Source organism: Nymphalis io, chromosome 12, assembly GCF_905147045.1.
Source record: "Nymphalis io chromosome 12, ilAglIoxx1.1, whole genome shotgun sequence".
Lineage (NCBI taxonomy): Eukaryota > Metazoa > Arthropoda > Insecta > Lepidoptera > Nymphalidae > Nymphalis > Nymphalis io.
Genome location: NC_065899.1, coordinates 3606872 through 3624628, shown reverse-complemented (window position 1 = coordinate 3624628; position 17757 = coordinate 3606872). Strand labels below are relative to the sequence as shown.

Sequence of the window (17757 nt, the reverse complement as noted above, 5' to 3'; positions counted from 1 at the left end):
AGAAAACAAATACTATTTGAAAATATGTAAGCGTATTTGAAATTTTAAGAATCATAACAAGACTGAATAATTTTATTTAAATGTAACTCTTGTATAAAATTTTAATTGCAACGTAAAATAACATATTCTGCGCTACTTGTAAATAAAGTTATAATTCAAAAGTCATACTTTATTTATTCATATTGATGAACATATTTTACAGGAAATTTGTGTTTTATTTATAAAACTTGTAAACGTGCAAATGGCCACCTGTGGGTAACTGGTCACCAACACCCCCAGCATGGGCACTGTAAGAATATAAACGATACCTTACATCGCCATACGCCGCCAACCTACACTAACTAACTCTTCAAACCGAAATACAACAATAGTAAGTATTGTTGTTTAGCGGTAGAATATATCAAAACAAAAGAGATGTACTGAATTGTTTATGTTATTTACAATCCCAATGTCTATGGAAGATTTAAGCAACTAATGTGATGGTGTAGGCCACTTATGGTAAGCCTACACTATCACATGTCCACGTCAGTAGTTGGCTCCAATTTAAAATGAACAAATTAAAATATTTAACACTTTTTATGTTGTCGTAGAATTATAATGACCGTTAGCTTATAATAAATCTGGACATATTGAAAACTGTGAAATTCTAAACGTATGATTCAACTGGAAGAGCAAATGAGACAATTTAATTACAGGCACAAAAAGATACTAACATCAATGAACATATACTCTTTGCTGGGACAGAAGACACTGGATTTATGAGAGAAAAAAAACATCCTTTCAATTTAAAGCACATAAATATATTTTACTATTTAACTGAAAGAATTAATCGCTCTGTTAAGAAATCATTTACAAATATTCATTAAAAAAACCAGTATTTATAACATTTAAAGATATATACTACGTATCCTTTGCTTGTCCGTCGCCTACAGAATGTAAATGGAAACTAAACTTAACAAAATAACGCGAAAAGTCGATAATACCTGGGTAGATAGCCGATAGTAATTGAAGAAAAAAGCGCTTCGCTGACGCTGATTGCAGAAAAAAGCAAAGAGAACTTTCTTTGATTGTAGCAATTCTGATGTATTTGAAATGAAAACTAATTATTTTCATTAGCATTAAATTAGTCATTATTTATTCACAAGTATGATCACTGTTTTCTATTATATAAATAAAAAATCCTTAAAAAACGTACAAACTATACTTCAGACGTAGATTCATATGGATGATTCTAAAAAAAATAATTAATTATTCGCTAAATAAACTTTCAACTTCCCTAATTAAGTACTAATACTAATGCGAACTTGTTGTTATTAACGCAATTGTAGTGATTAAAAAACGTTCACGAAGTATTTTGATATGAATATTGAACGTGCTATTAAATGCATGCTCAGTTTAACACTAATTGTTAATTGACTCATTAATTCCATATAGAAATCGCCGTGTCCCAATACACGCAAACACAAATATCTAAACGACGGTAAATACCCATTTAGCCAAAACAAATATATGAAATGTGTAACGATCAAACTGGCAATTGTAAAGGTAGCTCATTTATGATAACTATTGCTATTATAAAAGTTAATGTATTTCAGAATTCTGCTCCAAAGCGGATTGGTGGCTTCACATGAGGCAGATTTTTATCCGAGTCACATAGGTTTTCTTGCGATGTTTTTCTTGAAATGAACGTCGTTATTATAATACAAATTAAGCGAATGAAAATTTAATAGTGGTAGTTAACGTATTCGGTCAGAAATTCCGAAATACGTAAGAAAATCACTATAAAAATCAGTAAGTAAACGGGTTCCAGATTTAATAAAGGCAAATATATAAAACGGGTCACGGTGCAAACGTACAAAAAAAAATCGAATGAAATCTCCTAAATACTAGCTAGTCTCGTTTTTATTGGATGGACACGTTAAACCTTAATGTCCTCATTTAAAATTCTATTCCTTATATCTCTTTCACGCCTCGTCGGCCCGAACGGCTGAATCTTTTCAATTCTACTTCCATTCTAATATCATTCCTATTCCTAATCTTTTTCCTGACTTTAATGCTATAAATTTCAGGCTACCGGAAATATGGCTTTATTATTTTTAAATAATATGGATAGACTTTTCAAATTATGCTTTTATTCAGCTTATTGTTGCATTCATTATTAAGGAGGTGAAGCTAATTTTATGTCTGGGTTTAGCAAGAGCTGAGTTTGTCTTGTGTCTAAAATAAATCCTTTTGATTTCAAATCTGGGAAACCACTACGTGTTAGTAATTAACCTCGTACTAGGCGACACAAGCAGTGGGATAGGCTAGTACTTTTTTTCTAATGAATTGAATCACCAATGCTGTATCTGCTTACACCATTCCAGCAACTTGTACCTCAACAACATTCAAGTAACTTGTACCTCGATTTTTCTTACTTTATAAATAATATGGCCCATTAAAAATAACATTGAAACTGATGGAATAGCAGCATTCAACTCAGCTGATGGAGAAGTTCAACACGTGAGATGACAAATAAAATTTTGACTCGATTAATAAATTTTTATGTAAGAAGGATGGTTTTACATATGTATTTGCATACTTGAAAATTTTTCGTCATCGCAAGAGAATTGACAAAAGAAAATGTAAATCTAATTTCACAATTGTCATATTTTCGACGAAATTCATTAGAGCAATCTGAATATGAAAGTAATTTTATATGTATGACATTTCTCTTTAAGCGGAAATTACAATGTCGATAAGAACAAAGTTATACTTCGAAAACACAAACAAATAAGTTATCTTGAACATAACTATACATAAATAATATAAAAAGTGGTCTCAGGCACCCAGACGACTAAACACGTGGGACAGCAACAAGCAGAAGAAAAATCTTTCATTTCATCATGAGAGACAAACAAAGCTTCCTCCAGACTAACGTCAACAAATGCGCCGGAGCTAGGACCTGATACTGCAATCCATGAAAGAGTGGAAAACCGACTTGGCTGTTTCCTGCGGGCCCTATTTCATCCCTCTCCTACCTCAGTGGATAGGGGACTTGGAGGGCACCGTGGTGATCCTAATTTGGAACAGAACAGATCCCCCTCTCTCACTCATTGAGAAGGGTTCGGGCTACGTAGTGGCGGCGTGCACCAGCAAGGAGGGTCCGTGGTGAAGCTTTCATTCGCCACCCCTGTCGTAGCACAAAGAGTGAGGAATTGAAGGGTAGAGGAGGAGTTGGAGATTTTGTGGGCCCATGAATACATTTGGCTATGCGGCCATTGTACCGCGCAGGTTACCACGCCTAAGATGTACTGGTACATTGACGGTGGTAGTCAATGACCATCAGGTGAACGTATACGTAGTCGTTTGCCCCCTCTTACATAAAAAAATATTTTACTGAATATTCAATTCAGTGCCTACTCCAGCTCACTGCTACACGGAGGAATTAGTAAATATTAACTTAATTGACCCATAAAAATAAAATTTCTGGTTTTTATAAATAAAATAATAATGTTTTTCATTAATTCTTCGACTCACTTATGAGTCCAATAAAGGATCAGTCACAAATACAATTATAGCTCGTTATAGTTACGAATTTGATCCAGTTTTTTTCTATTTATTTTCTTAAAAATATATCTAATTTCAAATTAAATAATCAAAATTTACCTAATTTTATCACCTTTCATCAAATTTTGCTATAACAAAAATAAAAACCAAGAAATATTTAAAATGTGTACGGAATCCATCACAAATATTTTAACAACAATGAAAAAAAAACATAAGTTTTGACTGTACTTGGTAAATAGCAGCATATGTATAAAAGGCAAACGGGAATTGCAAATGCACACTTTACGAATTGGACATCATGGCAGTTAGGGGTTGTTTGTTATATTTCGCATTTGTTGGACTCCAACTCCAAGTTTCAAGTACCTCGGTAGCAGGTAAGTTGCTCCGGCAATATAGCTATTAATAGTAACCCTTGGAATCAAAACCTCTATGTTTAATTTTATATTTTAAATGAAAAATAAGCTTTAATAGTTAAAGATCGAGTGTTACAATCAATTCACAATATGTCTAATAAATATGTATTTACAATATTTCTGTACAAGAATCATATAATATAAATATTGATTAATTCTTTTAGGTGCAGTGCCTTTGACTTGTTTCCTTCAGAACCAAAATTTCTTTAACATATTCAGTAGAAGAGCTGAAGTTACTTCTTTAACACATGCGGCTTCAAAACATTCTCCACATTTTGACACTATTCGAGTAAAGGCAATTAATTTGTACAAGGATGGATGGATATTTAATACAACAAACCTAGAATTTAGCGGCCTAAATAATGCAGTCTTAGAAGACTATGGGTGAGTAAAATTTCAAATATAGGTTAATATATTATATTCTACTGCTTTACAAAATGTTAAATATAACTTAGTTATGAATTCGAATAAATAAAGATAGTCGTTGAGGACCAATTATAGCATAGATATTTATCTAAAAACGATTACAAGACATTGTTCTAAGAAGAAGAATTATTATTATATTATTCTACTAGTGTAGGGGTTATTGCTAGTTTCGTCTAGGTTGCATGAAAACATTAGCCATCTACTATAACGCATCAGTGCTTTGTATTGTTCCTTTGCAATTTGAAGTGTATACGATATATAAGATCTTGGGTAATACATATATATGTTTAACATCCTGATATAAATAAATAAAATTGAGGTTACGGCATAAGTATTCTTTAAAATAACCAGAAGATGCTTCCTACGATAAGTGGAATCAGGCGTGTAGGTTATAATTTGGTTTTCATTTATAATGAACAGATCGAAGTAATTTATAATGTATGTAGGCAAATACTAGAATAGATGATTGAATAGGAATTCGTCAAAGATTTCAATGATGTCAAATTATGTTTCAGATTTGATTTCCACTCAAATATTTTGCACTTAACCTTCCATGCGGATATGATGGTCACGTGTCAATACAGTACAGATGGATATTTATTTTCACTTCCTATTTGCGGTGCAGGTTCCTGTATAGTGTATCTAAGTAAGTTTTACAAAGAAATCAATTTAGTATTGAAATAAATTGCACTTTACAAAAAAAAAGAAGATACTTATATGCTCACAACATTGGCAATATATTTTATGGGTTATGCCTTGTAAAAGTAATAAAGACTTTTTCTAGTGGCTTTGAAAGAGAGGAATTACTTTCATCCGAAGTCTGCTTGCTATTTTTTTTTATCTTATATGTTCATATAAATATTTAATCTACTGACGTAGTTAGTTACAAACAAGTGTAGGAGCATATAATTATGTACATTGCAAAATTACCAAGTGGATAAGATAAGATAAATACCTATATAATTAAGTTCTGATAGATTTTTTCATGATATATAAACAATTCATTTTTAAATCAGTACAGAGAAATTGTCAGAAAAGCTGCGTGTCTCTGAAGAAATTTAGTCACATATTTGCACATGCTAACTATCAACGGAGTATTAGGATATTATTTATAGTCAACACTTTATATTTCACATTGAAATATTGCTTAAAAATATTTAATAATATTCACATTTCAGAAAATATTCAATTCGGCATGATCATGCCGTTTAATGTTGTACAAGAGTATAGTCAAGAGTTTATAAATCTTAGGAACTATCGTTACTTTTACGACGTCAGAGATGATGCTAAAATTACATTAACCAATCTTTACTTTGGCGATAAGAAATCAAGTGAGTTGATATATGTATATAATATTTTCTATATATGTTATAATAATTATATTTCACTTGTGGAAAGGCCGCAGACGGATATAGAAGTATGTGGGAACCTCCTACTTATCCCTTATTCTATCGACAAACATGATTTCTTCATATAGCTGTGTTGGAGGGGTAAGTATGCCAGTGTAAGTACAGGCACAAGGAATATAACATCTCATTTTTTTGCTTACTGTTGGTTATTTCGATCGATTCAAAACTATCTCCTGCAATAATGCAAAGCCCTGGATGCCTTTTTTGTTTCCAGGATAATAATTTAATACCCTTTTTTATTTTTACAAACTCAAAGTAACGCAACGTAGGATTTTCATTGAATGGACTAAATTAGTAAATTTGAGCAATTTATATACCAAAATGCTCGCCATTATGTCATATTATATACAAAACATAAAATCACAAATAACAATTATTTACTATGTTTTTTCAATCTATATTCAAAAGTAGTATTTTTTTATTTATAAGACTTAAAACCTCTATAAATGTAAATTGTTGTGTAAGCTATTTTTTTTTAGGTGCCAAAATGCTTCATCTCATGAACTACCATTGGAAATTCATCACAGAACGATATTCACCGATTTTCATAGACGCAGCTGCTGAACATATATTTCAAATGTTTAGGAATAATATGCTTAACATGCCTTTAAAGAGCCAAATTGGTTGCTAATTAGAAATGTTTAAGAATAATGCATTAATTGTTATTCTAATAAATAGTTTCCAAATGTTAAATTTATTTAAATTTATAGTTATTCTAAAGTATTTGTAATTTAGAGTGTAATCAATTCATGTTTAATATTCATTTATATTTATTATAATTATTTTAAAAAGATGCTTATATATATTTTAGTCAATGTCAATTTGCTTCTATTGTTTTTGTCTTATATAAGAAGGGATAGTTTCTTAGTATTTCAAATTACCTAAAAATATATGAAAAAGACCAACGGCAGGCTTGAATGGAAATTTTGTACCGCTACTAAAATTTCGTGTTTTAGGATATATTTTGTTTTAATTATAATAGACAAGACCTTTTTAAATTCTTAGATTTTTAGAACTTGGGACGTAAAAGTTATAATAAATAAATAAGCTAGTGTTAGATACCGGTTCATAGTTATCATAATACTCAGTTTTTTGTCGTCCGTATGACCATAGTCTTTTGTAATGCAAACGGCTATTGTTAAATGTTTTATTTCAATTTTCATCCATTATTGTAGAAGCAATTATCAATTTTAGGAATCAATTGTAAATGCAATTTTTTTACGATAATAATAAATAATTCATATTGATTTATTCAATTATCGTTAATGAAATAATTGATTGCTTAAATTTAGTAAATACTTATACGAATTTATTTTATTTTTCTAACTGTTAAAAAGTAAAATATTTTTGACTCAAAATAAAACAATATTAATAATCTCTCCTTTCATTTCCCTAAGAACTATTACTACCTAAATTTAAACTAAATTATAACCAAGGACGTTTAAAAATTAAAATCTACTTATATTAATAGCTTTTTTCATAGTGGTTTTATGTAAGCACGTCTGGTGTAACACTACATGTGTTGGTGGGTAATAACCCACCCAGACTACATAGCAGTACTAGTATTTTTGTATTTCGGTTTGTAGGACGAGTGAGACTACAGGTTCTGCGTGGCGGAGTGTAACTACAGCCATAAGGGCCATAACATCTTAGTTCCCAAAGTTGGTGGCGTATTAGCAATGTAAGGAAAGGTTAATATTTCTTCCGGTCCCAAATTCTATGCGCGGTGGTGACCACTGGCCATCAAGAGATCCATTTGCCCATCCACCTATATACTTTATTAAAAAATTTCAATTTATTTGTCACAAAAAATATAACATTAATAAAAAGCTAGATTAAAGCAAATTATGTTATTTTTAAAAACATTACACTACTTTTTGATATTTTATGAGTGAATTCGTATAGCACATAATAACACATCATATATAGTATATATGAACACAATAGAGGCGGAGAGATTACTGTGCCCGGTACTGTGTTGTTACAAATGTATTATATTATTTAAGCAAATCAGATGAGGTCCTATCTATGTAACTCGCTAAAAGCGTCTACAGAATCAAAACTGTAATCATAATAAAATATTTAAAGATGATTTGAATAACGTTTATATATTTATATTTACTTATTTTATAAAGTATTTTAATAAAAATCTTGAAAATTAATTTAAATAATATGAATTTTATGTAACGAACGACAAATTAATATGCAACATTGATTTAGGTTTTCTAATACCATTATATTGAATTTTAAAATCTGTTGTCATTTTGCATGTCATTGAAAATTTACATAAATGAATAATTTGAAATTTAAATAAAAACTTTAGTAACGTTTTTTGGCATTATAAATAAAATAATAATAATTACGTGTAAAGTATTACATAACTGCCTCGTGTAGTACTGCCTCGTACGTCTAGTGGCCAGATGTATGGCCACAGACCCGGATGTCCTGGGTTCAATTCCGAGGTCGGGTCAATAAAAAGTTATTGGGTTTTTCTGCCGAAAATTTCTCAGTAGCTGCCTGGAGTCTGGAAGTTGAAAGTATTACACTCATAATATTTATTTTAAATTAAGCGATCAGCCAAATGCGTAACAATACGGCTCGAATAGGCTTTGTTTCATATATTCTCATTTTTATTTAGCACTAGTTGCACCGTGCAGCTTTAACCGCGATAAACGTTACTGCTGCGCCCCCGTGGATTGTATGTGTCGTGATGTTATATAGCTTTCTCAATAAATTGACTAATCTAATGCGAATTTCTATTTTTAATTGGTCATTTGCTACGCGCTCAAACAAAGTACAATGTGTAGTGACATTGATATGACTTTTGATGTACCTACGTATATATTAAATTATTCAATATGAAAATATGTTTAATTCAAAATTAATATTAATAGCATCGAAAACTGAAAACACGTTTTATATATTGATAATATAAAATTTATTTGTAAATGTAAATGTCGTCGTAAAAGAAGTTTGAAGTGGCATTTAATTAGAATATTATAACACGAAAACAACATTACAAGAAACCTATCGGTACATTTCTTGATCGTGTTCTTGCAGTCTGTAGTTACTTCGCGCTTGTAGTTTTTAATTTTACATTTCAGTATATTTTTATATTAATTTATTTTGTCGGGTACCATAATAAAAACAATAATGGCTTATATAATTAAATTTTTCAATTTTGATTACATACTGTTAAATATTTAAACAATTTATACTGTTAAAAAACAACCAACAGAAATAATACTAAAAATCAATTAGCTTTATAATACATAAATTGCTTTCTTATATTATAATATATTACGGTTAAAACGGCATAGAAAAATACACACAATACATTACAATATATTTTTTAAATTGCTAATCAATAAAATAAACTAAATAAGATATATACACATAATAAAGAAACTATTGAATGGGACAAGCATTTGGACCACCTGTCCTGGCGGCATCGCTGGACGTGGCGAACAACTTCAATAGTCTTCCTTTCGGGACAATAAGGGAGGCGCTTCGATATAACGTGGTGCCTTCTTATCTCAAAAGGCTGTTGGGGGCATACTTCCAGGATCGGGTGGTCCTCTGGGAGGGGGGCGATGGTCGACTTGTCCGGCGTCGAGTAGGCTGTGGTGTTCCACAGGGGTCGATTCTCGGCCCAATCCTGTGGAACGTTGGCTTTGACTGGCTCCTGCAGGCACCCATCCTTCCCGGGATGGGGCTGCTGCTCTACACGGACGACATCCTCATCACGGCGACGGGACGTACCTTTCAGGAGGCGGTCCATCTGGCTGAGGTCGAAACGTCACTCACTCGTCGTCGTCTCTGTAACAAAAACAAGGCTTTTCTTCGGAGACCACAGAGAGTCATAGCGGTGAGAGCGATACGTGGTTATCGTGCAGTGTCTTGGACGGCAGCGGCATTTCTCGCGAGCGATCCGCATTGGGAACCTCAGGCAGAGGTGCTTGCGGAAGTGTACCGGTTCCGGGTGGAAGCAAGGTCGAGAGGCGACCGTCCAGGATTGGCGGAGGTGGAGTGAGTCAGGGCTCTAGCCCAGCGAGCCTTGATTCGCAGGTGGGAGGAGGACCTGAGGTCCCCCTCGGCAGGCCTGGTGACAGTGGAGTTGGTCCGTCCCCACTCGAGTCGCTGGGTGGAACGGAGGCACGGCACACTCATATTCAGGCTGACGGTATTTACCGGGCACGGTTGCTTCGGCAGGTATCTGCACCGGGTAGCGAGGCAGGAGGTCACTCCGTCCTGCCACGAGTGCGCCTTCGGACACGGCGCATCACACCCTGATTGAGTGTGCTGCATGGGAGCCTCAGCGCCATTCCCTGGCGGCCATTGTAGGCGGAGACCTCTCGCTACTGAGCGTGTTAAACGCCAGTAGTCACTAATGCCCATAGACATTGGCATTGTAAGAAATATTAACCATCGCTTACATCGACAATGCGCCACCAACCTTGGGAACTAAGATGTTATGTCCCTTGTTCCTGTAATTACACTGACTCACTCGCCCTTCAAACTGGAACATAAAAATACAAGGTACTGCTGTTTTGCGGTAGAATATCTGATGAGTGGGTGGTAGACGACGAGCTTGCAAAAAGCCCTAACTCCAGTAAAAGGATAAGATCGTGCAAATTTTGCTTTCTCATCAGATTATGATAGTGAGAGTATAAAAAGTGTATATGTGTTTTACGCACATTCTTGTGCGCTATAAAATATCAATGTGCGCTGTAAAATAGTTATGACTTTATGTATCAAATAAACACACGCTTAGATAATAGATCGAATCTGTTTGATCGGAAACGTGTTTAAAATTTTTCGTGGTTTTCAATATCTTTGCCGTAAACATAAGTTATTAATTTTTATTATTTAATTGATTTCAGCAAAGCTTTTATAAACCGCAAATGGACGAGTGACCTTGAATCTTAATTCACTAAAGTTGATAAGCATTTTATGATTTATTCCGCTCTCATTCTAGGTCACGATCAGCTAGCTTGGACAATTGTTTGGCTATGAAATAAGACGATTGAAATACTCTATACAAGATAAAAACAATTAATTATTTTTACACGGGACAAAAATACGATATATGATGGGAACTTGCGTCGGTGCAACCAACTGTAGATAAGAACGTTCCCGCGCGTTTGAAGTGCATTCTGTATCAGCATATAAAAACTAACTATATATATAGGCCCTTATAAATAAGCTAGCGCTTTACCCGCGGCTTCTCTCACGTCATAATTCAGAATTGCTTATTATTCTTTAAACTTGTAAATTAACCTCGTATTTGAGAGAAGAAAAAGGCTTAGAAATTGTTCCACTATTACGTCTAATATTTTGTGTTTAAATGTAACATGGTCGAAAACTTAACTAACTACACATCTGCAATATACGCATCCAAAAAGGATCAGTCATAACTACTAGGTATAGTTATCAATTTATTACAGTTTTGCAAATTATAATATCTTCTTCAAGGGTTTAATTTCAAATTAAATATTCAAAATTTACTTAATTTTAATTTCGTTATTTGAATTTTACTACAACAAAAAGAAAAACCAAGAAATGTTTGTGTACGGAATGAAAAGTGTACGGAATCCCATCACAAATATATTAACAACAATGAAAAAAAAACATTAGGTTTGACTGTACTTGGTAAATAGCAGAATATGTATAAAAGGCAAACGGGAATTGCAAATGCACACTTTACAAATTGGACGTCATGGCAGTCAGGGGTTGCTTGTTATATTTCACATATGTTGGACTCCAACTCCAAGTTTCAAGTACCTCGGTAGCAGGTAAGTTGCTCCGCTAATCTAGCTATTAATAATGACCCTTTGAATCAAAAACTCTGTTTAGTTTTATATTTTAAATAAAAATTAAACTTTAATAGTTAAAGCATCAAGTGTTATTATAAATTCACTATATGGTTATTTACTGGTGGTAGGGCTTTGTGCAAGCTCGTCTGGGTAGGTACCACCCACTCATCAGATATTCTACCGCAAAACAGCAATACTTGATATTGTTGAGTTCCGGTTTGAAGGGTGAGTGAACCAGTGTAATTACAGGCACAAGGGACATAAAATCTTAGTTCGCAAGGTTGGTGGCGCATTGGCTATAAGCGATGGTTAAAATTTCTTACAATGCCAATATCTAAGGGCGTTTGGTGACCACTTACCATCAGGTGGCCCATATGCTCGTCCACCTTCCTATTCTATAAAAAAAAATGATATTTGTGTACAAGAATCGTATAATATAAATAGATTCATTCTTTTAGGTACAGTGGCTCTGACTTGTTTCATTCAGAACCAGAATTTCTTTAACATATTCAGTAGAAGAACTGAAGTCACTCCTTATGGGGCTTCAAAAAATCCTCCACAGTTTGACACTATTCGAATAAAGTCAATTGACTTGAACAAGGATGGATGGATATATAATACAACAAACCTAGAATATAGCGGCCTAAATACTGCAGTTTTAGAAGACTATGGGTGAGTTAAATTTCAAATATAGTTTAATTTATTATTTTCTATTGCTTTATACAGCTATATCCAAAATACAACTTAGTTATGAATTAGAATAAATAAAGATGGTCGTTGAGGACCGGTTATAGCACTGATATTTATCTAAGAAGGTGACATTGGGTCTAAGAATCTAATATTATTATATTAGTCTACTGGATGTAGGGGTTTTAGCTAGTTTTGTCTAGTTTGCATGAAAACATTAGTCATCTAATATCATCATTGCTATGGATTGCTCCTTTGCATTTTGAAGTGTAATTTCAGTTACAAGATATTATTACCTATTTAACACTGTTGTAAATAAATAAAAATAGACCCAACCGCAAGTCTTTTTATTAATAACCAGAAAATGCTTCCTACGATTTGTGGAAACAGGCGTGTAGGTTTAATTTGGTTTTCATTCAGTCTGAGCAGAGTATAGTAACTTATAGTTAAAATCTGTGTGGACGCCTTCTATAATAGATAAAGGAATAGTATATCGTGAGGATTTCGATAATGTCTAATTATTTTTCAGATTTAATTTCAACTCTAATATTATACACTTAACCTTCCATATGGATATGTTGGTCACGTTACAATATATGACAAATGGATTATTATTTTCACTACCTATTAATGGTGCAGGTTCCTGTACTTCATACTTCAGTAAGTTTTTCAAAGAAATCAATTTAGTATTGAAATAAATTACTGCACTTTACAACAACAACAAAAAAATACTTCTGCCAATGGGACTCGTTTAAGCAATAGATAATTTTACTAATATATTTGAAAGGTACCAAATTATTGTCATCCATACATATAATAAAAATGGTAACTACTGATTGCTGTCTGTACATGGAAGATACTATTATTGGGGGCCTTTATCAACGCAATAGAACTCAAAACAATGATTGTTAGAATTTTTGTGCGTATACGTTAATCTTCTAAGATTAAATAAATGGATAAAAACCAGTTAAGCTGTTTCTAAACAGTTTAACTGGTTTTTATTAATGTATTGTGGCAAACTTAACTAAGAATTTAGTGTTTTTTTTTCAATCGTTTAATAAAGTAAAAGTTATGTCAATTTAAAGAATCACGTTGAACATTCATTTGATAAAAATGCTATAAAATAACTGTTCAGTCGAATTCGCTGAAACTTTAGCTACCTATACATGATATCTGTAAAGTGATGATTGAAAGCTTATTCCAATGTAAGTTGAGCTCAGATCTACATGATCATCATAAATAGGGTTCAACTTATGGTGGTACACGTCGCTTAAACACGCATACGCGTATATGTAAAACGCGCTGATTGTCGCGCTGTTGCCTATAACATAAGTTATTTGCAGCGAAGGCACGTACGTCGGAGACAAACGGTGCTCCCTGGTAACAGGGACCTGGTAAACCTCTGTCTGTATTCGTTTGAAATGTAGTTTGTTAGGTTAGGATAGTAGCATTTTTTTTTTAAAAACTACATATTACTAGACTAGAAGAGAGTACTGGCTAGAAGAGAGTAGTATATTTTAATATTAAGAAAAAGTTATCGATACATTTTGTTTTAATGGTCTATATTTATTCCTTCCTTTCCTTTATTCCGTCGTAATTATGTTCAAGGAAGTCTTTATAAGATGTATTTTAACTCACAAAACTATCATTTCACGAAGTTGATAATTAATGACTGAACGTAATTATTATATAAAAATTTAAAACAAAATATCATTTTCCATATTTTGTCTCCTCCATCTATCCTAAATTACTTTTCTATATATATATTTATTCAGATCGTTATAATGGGTCTGTGCTAGTTGGGCTCAATATGTTTTATAACTAGACATATCAGAATCATAATTGATGATAAGAGAACAAATAAAAATGATATCTGCACCTTTCTCAACAATGTGATAAATTTTATCATAAATTCATATTTAAATATCAAAGCAATTTCACTCATTTAACGGAATTATATGATAATCATTTATGTTAAAAAGCATTATTATATATTCAAGCCCTCGCGATACAACCATTACTCTTAGAATAAATGATCTGGTGTCACATTAGCTGCTAATGGCTTCCTTGAAGATATCGTCATTCACTTAAAGCAATAAAGATGGCTTTTATTTATCATTTCGTTGAAGTAAAATGGAAATGAAGGAAAGACGGAATGGATTTCATTCGTTATCCATCTGTTCATGTATCTTTTTTAATTGAGTAAAATTGCAAATTATGATATTTTTAAACAAAGATTAATTTTTAAAGGGATTTTGTAATAGGGCAAGGAAAGGCAGATCGCACGTCGATCCGGTTAAGACCGGCAGTAAGTCTACAACGAGACCGGCGTAGGCATTTCGTGCGCTAGGGCGCGCCAGACCCATCTAAATACGGCTGAGAGATATCATAAGAGAATATTTTCAAAAATTGTTTACAGACGATATTTTTTTTGCGTTTTGTTTATTAATGTTATCTTATTCATCATACATTTCAGAATGATGTTCACATTTATGTCAACAAGTATTTTTTCTGCAACTTCTAAGTAATTAACAAATAAAAACATGTTTGGCCGAAATTATTTTTATTTAAATCCGATAAAAATCGTGCCAAAGTTCGCGGGTATTTTTAAATAAAAGTGCATGTCATAACTAGAGTGCAATTTGAGCGCATAATTATTATGTGCTCAAAACTCATCGTTAACACAGGATAGCAACATTCGCATGATAAATTTTGTATTAAATATATATTTATGCTATTTAGTTTTTTTTTAATAATTAGCACTTTACAAAATATATTATAATGTATTGTGTGTGGTTTTTATGCAATTGTCGTGTTGACCGTCATATATTATATATTTATAAGACAGCAATTTATGTTTTAAAAGTCTAATTGGTTTTTAGTTTTATTTATTTGGTTGTTTTTAAAAAGTGTAAATTCTTAAAATATTCAATAGTACGAAATAAGAAATAAAAGTTTTTATAAGCCATATAAGCCATTATTGTTTTTTATGGTAGTACCCGACAAAATCAATTAATATAAAAATGTACTGAAATTTATAATAACCATTTAAAAACCAGATAAGTATATTTAATTGAAAACTACTAGTGCTTGGCACTCGGAAAAGTACTTGAATAGATTATTATAGACTGCAAGAGTACGATCGAGAGAAGTACCGATAGGTTTCTTATAATATTGTTTTCGTGTTATAATTGTCTAATTAAAACTTGCTTTTAGGATGAAAGCCTGATGAATGAAAACTAGTTTCTGAAAGTTATCCTTGTTACAGTTCTACTAAGAACAAAGTTGTTTCTTTCACGACGACATTTATTTACAAATAAATATTATATTATCAATATATATATTACTTGTTTTCAGTTTTCGATGCTATTAATATTAATTGTGCATTAAATATATTTTCATATTGAATAATTGAATATATTTGTAAGTACATTGAAAGTCATATTAATGTCGCATACATTGTCGCCTTAGTAATGAATTTTGAACCAGTTCTAGCCAATCGACTGACTTGAATATTTACACACATTTGTTATCTAAAAGCCGAGATGGCCAATTGGTAAGAACGCGTGAATCTTAACCGATGATCGTGGGTTCAAACCCGGGCAAGCACCACTGAATTTTCATGTGCTTAATTTGTGATTATAATTCATCTCGTGCTTGACGGTGAAGGAAAACATCGTGAGGAAACCTGCATGTGTCTAATTTCACTGAAATTCTGCCACATGTGTATTCCACCAACCCGCATTGGAGCAGCGTGGTGGAATAAGCTCCAAACCTTCTCCTCAAAAAAAAAAGAGGTGCGGAGGCCTTTAGCCCAGCTGTGGGACATTCACAGGCTGTTACGGTTACGGTACGGTTATCTAAAAAAGCATTAATATTAAATGTCAGCTTAATTAAGTTTATTTAGAAATTAACTTCAGCATAAATTTCTTCAATTCCATTTATGTTCATAAATAATCTTATAATTATTTCGTCTGACATTCTTTCAATGAAAAAAATGTCAACTTTTTGGAGAACATTTTTATCTAACTTCTATTTACAACTTTTGCCTTTCACGCCGATTCGGACCGCCATTTTGGTTTTGGGTTTGATTCCCACCCAGAACAGATATTTGTGTACATGAGCATGTCTGTTTGTCCTGAGTCTGAGTGTAATTATATATATATATATATATTTAAGTATGTATTACAAGCTCTGTACAAGCTTAATTTGGGATCAGATGGCCGTGTGTGAATAATGTCCCGGGATATTATTATAACATAAATTTTATTCCTGTAGATAAATGCAAATTTTGTATTTATTTACTTGATGGTAGTGCTTTGTGCAAGCATATCTGGATTGGTACCTATCACTTATTCCAACACCAAACAGCAATAAGTACTTCATTAGTTAGTTAATATTCATGTTAAAATAAAGTTAAAATTTATGTACTAATTAAGGTATCTCAAGCGTGAGTTTATTAAATTATTTTTTAAATTTTACCACTATTATTCGTCATATCGCCTTACTGTTTATCTCTTTACATCAATTGCCTGTTATTTTGTCGTTTTCTATTCCTATTTTTTATCGAAATGTGAGTTTTCCAGAACGTATGGTTACAATCAACTATTTTATATCAAAATGCTTAGGTATATCTATGACATATGATTGTTGGTGCCTTTAATGTAAACTATAAAAAAGTATTTGTGAAATTAAAAAGGAAATTGAATTGAAAACTAAGAAATTATACGTTATATGACAATATTATTTTGTTTTTTCTATTTTAAGGACATAAAATCTTAGTTCTCAAGGTTGGTGACGCATTGGCGATGTAAGTGATGGTTAACATTTCTTACAATGCCAATGTCTATGGGCGTTGGTGACCACTGCCATCAGGTGCCTACCTATACTATATAAAAAATATAATGAGTGGTTTGCATTCGGATTCCAAATATTAAGCAACATTTTTAAAAGTTCTTCGTCTCGTCGTCTTCTTTGATGAAAGAGAATAAGGCAAAATGCCACTAGATATTTTCCGTCATTCCACGCGTTATGATTTGTATGGCTCACGTTTTTCTTAGCGTATAGTAGCTAAAACATTCCTGGTTCAAACCCCAAGTTGGGCCAATAAATTCTCAGTAACAGTCCGGAGTCTGGAAGTGTGTGTGTGTGTGCCTTAAAAAATTTACTCCGATGTCCCGTCTCGCTCGTTGTCTTACCATACCAATACATAACATTTCTATTGGGACGCTTACATAATTTATATTTATTATAATAAATATGATTTGTTTGAACGCTTAGAAAATTTTCTATTTAAAAATAATATATGCATTAGATTAGTCAATTTATTGAGAAAGGTTATAGGCTATGTAACATCACGACACATAAAATCCACGGGGACGAAGCAGTAACGAGTGGCGGTTGAAGCCGCGTGGTGCAGCTAAGTGCACTAAATAAATATCAAAATATATGAGACGA

The 17757-nt window shown here is 32.5% G+C and overlaps 1 protein-coding gene across 1 annotated transcript in view; it reads left to right on the top strand.

The window, feature by feature from the left end:
- The window catches only part of LOC126772546 (uncharacterized), a 34613-nt gene extending 28185 nt beyond the window's left edge, over nucleotides 1-6428 (top strand). The window contains exon 5 of the mRNA XM_050492946.1: nucleotides 6277-6428. Within this exon, the coding sequence (XP_050348903.1) occupies nucleotides 6277-6428 (152 nt within the window). The remainder of the gene's footprint in view (nucleotides 1-6276) is intronic.
- Nucleotides 6429-17757: the final 11329 nt, after the last annotated feature.